This window comes from Liolophura sinensis, chromosome 8 (genome assembly GCF_032854445.1).
Source record: "Liolophura sinensis isolate JHLJ2023 chromosome 8, CUHK_Ljap_v2, whole genome shotgun sequence".
NCBI lineage: Eukaryota > Metazoa > Mollusca > Polyplacophora > Chitonida > Chitonidae > Liolophura > Liolophura sinensis.
In genome coordinates, this window is record NC_088302.1 from 57,407,478 (window position 1) to 57,420,319 (window position 12,842).

At 43.6% G+C, this 12,842-nt stretch overlaps 1 protein-coding gene across 1 annotated transcript in view; it reads right to left on the bottom strand.

Annotated features, from left to right (window-relative positions):
- Positions 1-10,235: 10,235 nt before the first annotated feature.
- The window catches only part of LOC135472659 (NF-X1-type zinc finger protein NFXL1-like), a 48,455-nt gene continuing 45,848 nt past the window's right edge, over positions 10,236-12,842 (bottom strand). The window contains 1 exon segment of the mRNA XM_064752264.1: positions 10,236-12,357. Within this exon segment, the coding sequence (XP_064608334.1) occupies positions 12,127-12,357 (231 nt within the window). The 3' untranslated portion in view covers positions 10,236-12,126.

Here is a 12,842-nt window from a genome sequence, read left to right on the forward strand (position 1 = left end):
TCCACAACCATAAATTCTGCCTCGACCATATTGTTGCTAGTAGCGATATCTGCGGTGAATTTGCCTGAAACATTAACGGTTTGCCAGAACTGTAAGCATACAGTTCCTTTGACAGACGGCGATGATGGCCCGCCCTTGGCAAAGCTCGGTGTAGCGGCACGACATTGCTGAGTACGGTAGTGTTCGCCAAGCATCTCAGATCTCTAAGGTAGAGCCCATCCTCAGAATCCCCAACTCATGTTAAAAAAATTATAACCAACGGGCATTCGTAAACCGTCTTGGAACATACATGTAATCCAGTGGTTAAAACTTTTTAACTGAGCCAAACAGACCTCTGATATGAAACAACAACAACAATCCTTTTCTGCTAGGTGTTAGCAGGCTCGTTTTCATTGGCAAATGTTTATTAGCGGTCTCCAGCTCTCCCGTAGAAGGATTTGCAGGGTGTTTCAGCAGAGGTTGGTAGACTTTAAGACTACAGTCGTCGCTGATCTGGTCTGACTTTATTCTATACGTCTTTTATTGTATTATACTCTCAAAAGTATTTTTGTTTTTGGAAAGTTGCGTCTTATAATAATGGCTGGTGAGGTGGAAACACTGAGTAATTCTCTGCATGGTCCCCCATGGTCTTCCATGGAATCTCCCCGTCTCCCCTACAGTATGCTTTGCCGGCATTCAAATACATGACATATACCCGAGAAAAGCGTGACAAACCCATGGAATAAATTAATAATGTAAGTCTGGGCTTTGCTTATATTTAATGTCTTTCATATTTTCTGCCAGACAACAACTCACGAGGAGATGAAACTGTGGGTGTCCTCACAACGCAAACCTCATACATCTCCCTAACGACAGGTCTGTTGGATAAATAATGCAACCTGCATGTATACAAAATGAACACAGGTCTGGACTTGTCTTATACCGATCTCTGGTGATCAGTCAAACATATATTCATTCTGACCACGGTACAAATATATAGATGAACCTTTCATAAATGTAGAGAATATTTAAATAAAAGTACTTAGGGACAAAGGAACCGTGACAGTTTGTCAAAGGTTTGCGATGTGGAAATCTTGTGATAATACCTTTATCTATTTTTCTCTGATCACAGGGCAGAAAGATTTGTCACTTCTCGAAGCTGAAGGTTTGGATTTCTGCATAATGGAAAGTAGTTAAATACGAAGTGAATAGAATTCTCACCTGCCCGCCGCTACAGCCTGGTAGGCTACACGTCCACAGACTAAGCATACCGAAGGATGTCTCACTTCAAACAGTCCCCACTTGTCTGGATATTATTGTCCGTTCTTGCACAGATGTATTGTATCGATACCCCTGCTCACTGCCACTCGGCCTTGGTCACGATACGCGCTCGACAATTCTTGTGTGACCGTTTGTGCAGTCTAACGGTTGTTGAAGATCATCTGTCCTTGCCTTCCACCAATATGGTGCGCATACCTGTATGTCACTTGTACGTCACACGTGATTAAAGCTTGGAGCTTTGCCCGGGCACTCGGGTTTCCTCCATCCATAAAACTGATTGCCATCGTATTAGTATGGTGTTAAACACCAATGACATAAATAAAATAATTAATTAAATAAAACTTCAGGTATGTAGAAGATGATCTCTAAAGGTGTTGGCCGGCCTCGGGTTTTGCTGGGTTTTGTGGGGACGTTGCCGTGGTGACCATGTGTAGTCTATACAGTCATAAGTCACGTAACCAGTGTATTCCAGTACATCGATAATGCTTGAGTACCATCATTGCATATGCTGATGGATTCCATTTGGATGCGACATGTATGTACCATAATACAACACCATGGACTCGCTCTTCAGCGTTCCGCACACGTTCACAGATTGTTTGATGGAATGTAAGCTCTGTACTAACCTTCAATCCACGCCAACGATCACGAAAAAGCCCAGGTCCCAATTGCGCCTACGCCATAGGAACAATTGCGACTTCTGCCATGAGTTCTGGCATGGCCATACTCGGCGCTTGGATTTACCTGATATCCTTGGCGACCAGGTGAAGCCTGCCTCGTGCATATCTCAACTGTAGCGCTGGTATATACACGCGCGTGCCGATCGATTGCCGAATACCTCATCGGCACGTGACCAATCAATGACTTGACTCGGCTGCAGAGAACACAAGGTAGTTAACTGTTGTAGCTGAAGCTGCTTTCTTGTCAAGTGGAGAGACTGCGTGTGGGTTGACCGGTAGACGAGCTGCCTCAACCGTATCTATAGTATTGATAAAACGCGTGGTCAAGCATTTGGTTTCCATTTAAATATATAGTTTCTACATGTACTAGTGCGTCGTTTTTGGTTTTTATCCAATGATCTGTTTTATCTTCATAACATTTTTTCTTTTTTTCTTACCACTGACAGTTTCCAAGAATTTGCTCTTAACTTACGTCATATACTTGATGTACATTCCCTTACTCGTTATGAAGTCGCAAGTCCCATGCGAAGATCTTATTTCAGCTACTATTAATTCTTCTTGACTTCGCCATCTTTGGTAAACCTACGTTTAATGAATGAAACAATAATCATAATATTAAAACAGCATTACCATGACACGACAACCTTCCGCTACGAGCACAGCTGACGGGACAATTTTCACCACCAAATCGTGCTAGGATTATTTATGCAGTCTGCGCTTACCTAAAAAAGCAATTAACCTCCTCCACCTCCGCCACCTGACTCCCCCCCCCCCCTTCCCCACCCTTTTCACGTCTGAACTGTGTACTATCTCAATGCGTATTATAAATGATGAGCCGTTAACGCGGACAATGTGGGCAATGCGCGATATAAATTAAATACGTTTAAACGCGCGAATATTTAACATATAATTAGCTAAGTGTATATATATCTTTCCTGTGTAAATATCCACTGGCGAGGATTGCATACTTTTGCTGGGCGATAAATTATACTGTACATATTTGTTAATCTCAGCGATTCTCTGTGAAGTGAAGTCAACGAATTAGCATTAATCGAGTTAACTTGATAAGAGTGGAAAGGTTCTCACGCCCACCCGTCAATCACACAGCACCGGGCCTTTCTACACGTGTAGCCTACATACTGGGACTCGTGTACAAAGCGATTTCAGCCTTTGGCATGAAGTTGTAATCCGAACTAAACGTAATTAAAATTTGACTGCTAATTCTGTACTGCTAATCCTGTACTGCAGCAGTGGAATTTCCGTCAGGTTTGGGCATTCAGCTTCCCATATTTTGTTTAACCGTTTGTATGATTTATATGATTTCAAATATGGCATTGTCAGAGACACGGTTTAGAGTAGGATCAGTCAATTAGGTAACTGGTAACGGTTTCCTCTCTCACAGATTTTACGGCAAGAGGGATAGTTTCAACTTTGACATTGTAAAATTTTCCTAGTTCCTATAACGAACGGTGTTGCATATGGTGAGTACATATGCTGCCTTATAGCATTTGTTGGATTCCGTTGTTGCATGTGTGACGATTTCAATGAACGTCGCTAGTTATTATGTGATACAGAAATGTGCTTTAATAATCCGCATTATGGATGGATTTGATTTATTTATTTGATTGGTGTTTTACGCCGTACTCAAGAATATTTCACTTATACGACAACGGCCAGCATTACGGTGGGAGGAAACCGGGGAGAGCCCGGGGGAAACCCACGACCGTCCGCAGGTTGCTGAGACATTCTTACGCGCGGCCAGAGAGGAAGCCAGCATGGGCTGGACTTGCACATGAATTTGACACATATGGGCGTTTTCAGCAGCAGCCCCAAGGCGAGGAGTATCGAAATAGGCCGAAAATTGCCATTGATAAAACCTGGGCAGAGTGCCCAGTGAACTAGTGTCTCGGATGTTTGTCAAAAAAGTACAGCTGTTCAAACTTTTGGCAGGAAAAAAAAAAAGATGTGGACACAAACAGACGGCAAATGCGGTAAACTACAAAAAGAGAAATGGTGACTATTGCATCGGCAACAGGTGGCGTTTGCCAATCATGTAGATGGGTGTTTAGGGAAGGGGCGCTTGGATGGTAAAGGCAGTTGGGCAGTGGTAAGGTGAGGAGGACGTGGATGAGTGGTGAGGGGAACGAGATGTGGGTGAGTGGTAAGTAGAATGTGACGAGAGCGAGGGTGAGTGGTTGGGAAGTGGGACGTGGGTGAGTGGTAAGGGGAGCGGGTTGTGTATGAATGGTAAAGGGAGCAGGGCATGGGTGAATGGTTAGGGGAGTCGGAGGTGTGTGAATAGTAAGGGGAACGGTATGGATGGTGAATGGTAGGGGGAGCGGGAGGTGGGTGAATGGTAAGGGGAGTCGGAGGTGTGTGAATAGTAAGGGGAGTAGTATGAATAGTGAATGGTAAGGGGAGCGGTTTGAATGGTGAATGGTAAGGGGAGCGGGAGGTGGGTGAATGGTAAGGGCAGCGGAATGAATGGTGAATGGTAAGGGGAGCGGGAGGTGGGTGAATGGTAAGGGGAGCGGTATGAATGGTGAATGGTAAGGGGAGTGGGAGATGGGTGAATGGTTAGGGTAGCGGTATGAATGGTAAATGGTAAGGGGAGCGGTATGAGTGGTGAATGGTAAGGGGAGCGGGAGGTGGGTTAATGGTTAGGGGAGCGGTATGAATGGCAAATGATAAGGGGGGTAGTAACTAAGCAATTGTTTTGTGAAGCCATGTCTATTTTTACTGGCAACAAGAGCAATATATCGGTACCTAATTTACCCTGTATCGTAATGGGGGGGAGCGATCGACGACGCTGGTTAGGCTGTCTATGTCTTCACAGTCTATATGACGTTTGCTGAAAACCACCAAAACGGTGTCGACGTTTGTATATCACACATAGGAAAGATCCTTAGAAACTTGCCAAACTTGCCAGAAACTTGAGGGATTCACTTCACGATTTGTATAGATAGTGTGATATACACACCTGCACATTGCTGTAAATTAGGATAAACAGTTAGTAAGACGCCTTTTTGAAGGCGGTTTTCACCTAAGTCAAAAATTCCAGGGAACATTGAATCCTTACATTTGGTCTGAAGTTTCCAGTTGACACCATATATCCGTCCCAGGTTTCTAATTGACACCATGCATCTCGTCTGATGTTTCCACATTACACCATACACCTCGTCTGAGGTTTCCAACTGACACCATACATCTCGTCTGAAGTTTCCAGTTGACACTATACATCTCGTCTGAGGTTTCCACATTACACCATGCATATGGTCTGAGGTTTCCAATTGACGCCTTATATCTCGTCTGAGGTTTTCCATTTGGCACCATACATCTCGTCTGAGATTTCCAATTCACACCATATATCTCGTCTGAGGTTTCCATTTGACACCATACATCTGTGCCATGTTTCCAGTTGACACCATCCATCTCGTCTAATGTTTACAGTTGACACCATATATCTCGTATGAGGTTTCCTGTTAACACCATGCATCGTGTTTGATGCTTCAAGTTGACACCACGCATCTCGTCTGAGGTGTCCAATTGATACTATACATCTCGTCCGAGGTGTCCAATTGATACCGTACATCTCGTCCGAGGTTTCCAATTAACACGATGAATCTCGTTTGAGGTTTCCAATTGACTCCATACATCTCGTCTGAGGTTTCCACCTTACATCATGCATCTCGTCTGATGTTTGCAGATGACACCATATATCTCGTCTGAGGTTTCCATTTGACACCATACATCTCGTCCGAGTTTCCAATTTACACGATACATCTCGTTTGAGGTTTCCAATTGACTCCATACATCTCGTCTGAGGTTTCCACCTTACATCATGCATCTCGTCTGACGTTTGCAGTTAACACCTTATATCTCGTCTGAGGTTTCCATTTGAGACCATACATCTCGTCTGAGGTTTCCATTTGACACCATACATCTGTCCAAGGTTTCCAATTGACACAATATATCTCGTTTGAGGCTTCCAATTGACACCACGCATCTCGTCTGAGATGTCCAATTGATACCATACATCTCATCAGAGGTTTCCAATTAACACCATACATCTCGTTTCAGGTTTCCAATGGACGCCGTAAGGTTTCCATTTGACACCATGCATCTTGTCTGAGGTTTCCAATTGACACGATACATCTGTCCAAGTTTTCCAGTTGATATCATACATCTTGTCTGAGGTTTCTAATTGGCACCATATATCTGTCCAAGGTTTCCATTCGACACCATACATCTCGTCTGAGGTTTCCAATTGACACCATACATCTCGTCTGAGGTGTCCAATTGACACGATACATCTGTCCGAGGTTTGCAGTTGACACCATACATCTTGTCTGAGGTTTCTAATTGGCACCATACATCTCGTCTGATGTTTGCCGTTGACACCATATATCTCGTCTGAGGTTTCCATTTGACACCATGCATCTCGTCTGAGGTGTCCAATTGACACGATACATCTGTGCGAGGTTTGCAGTTGACACCATACATCTCGTCTGAGGTTTCCATTTGACACCATACATCTCGTCTGAGGTTTCCATTTGACACCATACATCTTGTCTGAGGTTTCCATTTGACACCATACATCTCGTCCGAGGTTTCCAATTGACACTCTATATCTCGTCTGTTTTACACCTGTCCTGTTTTCCAGTTTATATCATACATCTTGTCTGAGGTTTCATTTCACACCATACATCTGTTCGAGGTTTCCAATTGACACTATATATGTCGTCTGAGGTTTCCAATTGACACCACGCATCTTGTCTGAGGTGTCCAACAGATACCAAACATCTCATCCGATGTTTCCAATTAACACCATACATCTCGCTTGAAGTTTCCAATTGACGCCATACATCTCGTCTGAGGTTTCCATTTGACACCGTACATCTCATCTGCAGTTTCTAGTTGATATTATACATCTTGTCTGAGGTTTCTAATTCTCACCATACATTTCAGCCGAGGTTTGCAATTGACACCATACATCTCGTCTGAGGTTTCCACACTACACTATACATCTTGTCTATGGTTTCCAGTTGACACCATGCATCTCGTCTGAGGTTTGTAGTTGACACCATTCATCTTGTCTGAGGTTTCCAACTGAAAACATACATCTGTCCGAGGTTTCCAGTTGAAACCATACGTCTCGTCTGATGTTTGTAGTTGACACCATTCATCTTGTCTGAGGTTTCCAACTGAAAACATACATCTATCCGAGGTTTCCACATTACACCATACATCTCGTTTGAGGATTCAAGTTGACACTACGCATCTGGTCTGAGGTTTCCAACTGACACTATACATCTCGTCTGAGGTTTCCAGTTGACACCATGCATCTCGTCTGAGGTTTCTACTTACCACCATACATCTGTCCGAGGTTTCCAGTTGAAACCATACATCTCGTCTGATGTTTGTAGTTGACACCATTCATCTTGTCTGAGGTTTCCAACTGAAAATATACATCTGTCCAAGGTTTCCAGTTGACACCATGCATCTCGTCTGAGGTTCCCAGTTAACACCATACATCTGTCCGAAGTTTCCAGTTGAAACCAGTCATCTGATGTTTGTACTTGACACCATGCATCTTGTCCGAGGTTTCCATTTGACACCAGACATTTCGTCTGAGATTTCCAATTAACATCATACATTTCGTCTGAAGCGCCATACTCACACTAATACTCTCCGTTTTTTTTAGTCACCACATTCGCAATTAAATGGAGTCACTCTCACTGCTTAATCTGAGAGCGATGGGTCGATCATTTAGTTGCAAACTGTGGCAAGCAAATCGATCTAAACTGACAACTACACTAATCCCCGACAGTCCTAGCTTCCATCACTGAATATATCTTAGTGATATTTTTCACCGACATATAAAGATCGTGTTCATTAAGCATATGACATATCCTGTTTTCTTTATCAAAGCTGCTTAAGGGAAAAAACGACGAAAACTTTGTCTTTGTATTCATAAAAAGAACATGTGTGTATACTGTTTGTCGAAGACAGGGCCTTCATATGATTATTTTGAATAATAAGACAATGTATGCAAGAGAGTGGTGTGTAGATCGTTATGTCTCAGTTGATGTCGTCTCTGGTAAATAATGTTGTCTCAACTTCCTATCTTTCCCAGGGCAGCTCTTGTCGTGTAGTTCTAGCGCCAACCACTGTAGTTACTTGAAGTATTACTGATGTCAGGGTCAGTGGCACTGACCCACATACATAATACCTACCCCCAGCACTTCCCAACAGACATAGTACCTACCCCCAGCACTTCCCCACAGGCATAGTACCTACCTCCAGCACTACCCCACAGACATAATACCTACCCCCAGCACTACCCCACATACATAATACCTACCCCCAGCACTTCCCAACAGACATAGTACCTACCCCCAGCACTACCCCACAGACATAATACCTACCCGTAGCACTGACCCACATACATAATACCTACCCCCAGCACTTCCCAACAGACATAATACCTACCCGTAGCACTGACCCACATACATAATACCTACCCCCAGCACTTCCCAACAGACATAATACCTACCTCCAGCACTACCCCACATACATAATACCTACCCCCAGCACTACCCCACATACATAATACCTACCCCCAGCACTTCCCCACAGACATAGTACCTACCCCCAGCACTAAACACAGACATAATACATACCCCCAGCACTAGACACAGACATAATACCTACCCCCAGCACTTCCCCACAGGCATAGTACCTACCCCTAGCACTACCCCACAGACATAGTACCTACCCCCAGCACTTCCCAACAGACATAATACCTACCCCCGCCCTTCCCCACAGACATAATACCTACCCCCGGCACTGACCTACAGACATAGTACCTACCCCCAGTACTACCCCCCACACATAATACCTAACCCCAGCACTAACCCACAGACATAATACCTACCCACAGCACTGACCCACAGACATAATACCTACCCCCAGCACTAACCCACAGAAATAATACCTACCCCCAGCACTAGACACAGACATAATACATACCCCCAGCACTGACCCACAGACATATCCCCTACCCCCAGCACTGACACACAGACAAAATAACTACCCACAGCACTGACCTACTGACATAATACCTACACCCAGCACTTCCCAACAGACATAATACCTACCCCCAACACTTCCCCAGAGACATAATACCTACCCCCGGCACTTCCCAACAGACATAATACCTACCCCCAGCTCTTCCCCACAGGTATAATACCTACCCCCAGCACTGACCCACAGACATAATACCTACCCCCAGCACTACCCCACAGACATAATACTGACCCACAGACCTAATACCTACCCCCAGCACTACCCCACAGACATAATACCTACCCCCAGCACTACCCCACGGACACAATACCTACTCCCAGCACTGACCACCAGACACAATACCTATCCCCAGCACTGACCCACAGACATAATACCTACCCCCAGCTCTTCCCCACAGGCATAATACCTACCCCCAGCACTGACCCACAGACATAATACCTACCCCTAGCACTACCCCACAGACATAATACCTACCCCCAGCACTGACCCACAGACCTAATACCTACCCCCAGCACTACCCCACAGACATAATACCTACCCCCAGCACTGACCCACAGACATAATACCTACCCCTAGCACTGACCCACAGACATAGTACCTACCTCCAGTACTACCCCCCAGACACAATATCTACCCCCCAGCTCTGACCACCAGACATAATACCTACCCCCAGCACTGACCCACAGACATAATACCTACCCCCAGTACTACCCTACAGACATAATACCTACTCCCAGCACTTCTCCACAGACATAATACCCCTGCCCCCAGCAGTGACCCACAGATATAATACCTATCCCTAGCACTTTCCCCCCAGACATAATACCAAGCCCCAGCACTTCCCCACAGACATAATACCTACCCCCAGCACTTCCCCACAGACATAATACCCCTGCCCCCCCAGTAATGACCCACAGACATAATACCTACCCCCAGCACTTCCCCACACATAAAACAGTGTTTACCCACATCTCGATTGTGACATTTAGTTGTTTAGGGCAGTTAACATCGTCCTTACTGTATACGCACAGGTACAGATACTTACAAGTGCTGGTTACCATAGCAACAAAAACATACACACATACTCTCCAGGTGCAAAACAATGAGGCATAACTAACCCACATATTTATGACATATACAGTGACTAGTGGCCATGGAAAACAAATGACTTTCTACCTGTGAATGATGATAGCAGAACTTTACTGATGATGTTTTATACACACAATGAATAAATCTTTACCATTACTCAACAATGTTCACAAAGCAGTGCACCAAATTTTCACAAAACAGTGCGCCAAGTGGCTCATTATCATACAAGAATATAAAACTTCTGAAATTTATATGCTGGTGTCTTCAAATATAACTGAAGTGTAAGGATGCTGTTAAAATGCTTTTGTTACATGTACCCAGTTTAAGCTCTTTTTGACTTTGTAACTGGCCCTTCACGTTTTAGGACCTACTCTGCATTTGACTTTCATAATGCACTGAAGCGGTTTCTAATCCAGTGCTGAAATTTGTGTTCATACTTTCTGCATGAATTATCTGTACTGTCAGTGGTAGGGCACGACCAGTAAATGTTAGGCTATATCATCTGTCTGGTTTGACTAGAACTGTTCTTCCTGGAATCCTTGTTTCATCATAAACTGATGAACACATTCTACCAGTCTTGACGATTTTTTTGGTTACCTGGTTTTTATATTTAAAATGTATTGTCTAATACTTCCACATGCTGTACATAACCAGTCACTGCGCTTGACATCTCGGACAACACAACATAAAGACAGCGTGTTTGAAGAAAGATGTGCAACTTTATCATTAAGCGATGGCAGAGAAACCACAGCTAATGATACAGATGTACATGTAGTCCTGGAAAGATTAAACCCTGATATGATTAGACCCTGATAGACCCTGATATGATTAGACCCTGATAGACCCTGATATGATTAGACTCTGATAGACCCTGATGGAATGGACAGGATTTAGCTTTTCTCTGTGTGAAAAAAGCAAAGTGAAATGTGGCCAGTGACATCGAAAAAGGTAACAGGACATCAAAATTACATATGCTTTTTAATGTTTTCAAAGAAATAATTCAAAAGTTAAGAAGTCTAGTTTGACACACTGAGCATTGCTCTTTAGGTATATTTATGTAAAATCTTTTCCTTTGTATAACCTTATTCATTGTAGGGTTCAGAGAGTTAAAAGTGTACCACAAAATGTACCAGGTGAAACAACTGACTGTTGATACCACCCTTACACTTGTCTCTCTGAGTTTACATGTAAACCATTTGTCAACAGACTAAGAATTACGGCAAACATCTTCAATAATTGCAAATATTATACAGCACCTTTGCACATATATACAATATTTGCACATATCTAAAAAAACAACAACATCCAAAACAGCATGGTACCTGCGCAAACACTGACGGACAGCTAGCTAACATGATTAACAGTTAAATTTTGTCAATTTATTTTAATACCAGAGTAAACATTAAGCATGCATTGCATAACATTAACTATCAACATTTAAATACAAAACTCCCTAACATTTTGATTACAATGTTGAATAATACCACAGGTAGTATGGAATGTTTTTCCTTCACCTTTTTAAATGTTTGAAGTAGTATATAAGAACTTATTACAAATCATAAAATATTCTCTCATAAGGTAATTAAGGTCTGTCAAATTATTCACCCCAATCATGTCAACAGAATGTATTGAAAAGAACTGAAAACCTGTCCAATGATCACACCCAGAGTGCACACAGCACCTATAACCACCTTATTTTGGGGGTAATCATATCTGTGGTTCCAGCAGTAGACAGATAGGTGACAGCCAGTCCAATGATAATGGTCAGGTTGCCCACTGCATCTATCATCACCTTTTTATGAGGGTAATCATGCCTAAGGATCAAGATGTAGCCAGACGACCGCAAGTCCAATGATCACAGCCAGGGTGCCCACTGCGCCTATCATCACCTTGTTATGAAGGTAATCATGCCTAAGGTTCAAGATGTAACCAGACAACAGCCAGTCCAATGATCACACTCAGGGTGCCCACTGCACCTATCATCACCTTGTTATGAGGGTAATCATGCCTAAGGTTCAAGATGTAGCCAGACAACAGCCAGTCCAATGATCACACCCAGGGTGCCCACTGCACCTATAACCAACCTATTTTTCTGCCAGAAAGTTTTCTCCACCACCTGTTCTTGTGGTTTCTTGGCCCTCCTTTTCTTGCCCTTCACCTTGCGTTCAAATTCCTCTAGCTCAGCCTGTTGTTTTCTCAGCTCCTCTTCTTTGCGAAGCTTCTCAGCCTCTTCCTCAGCCTGAAAGCAAAAACACAACAGGAGTGATTAAAATGAGACACACTCAGTTACAATCCAGCCTGTTAATGCTGACTGAGCTACAGCATCTGGAACACTCAGGTACAATCCAGCCTTTTAATGCTGACTGAGCTACAGCATCTGGAACACTCAGGTACAATCCAGCCTGTTAATGCTGACTGAGCTACAGCGCCTGGCACATTCAGGTATAACCCAGCCTGTCAATGCTAACTGAGCTCCAGCATCAAACACACTCAGGTACAATCCAGACTGTTAATGCTGGCTGAGCCCCAAAATCAAACACACTCAGTTACAATCCTGCCTGTTAATGCTGACTGAGCTACAGCATCTGGCACTTTCAGGTATAACTCAGCCTGTTAATGCTGGCTGAGCCCCAAAATCAAACACACTCAGGTACAATCCAGCCTGTTAATGCTGACTGAGTTCCAGCATCAAACACACTCAGTTACAATCCAGCCTGTTAATGC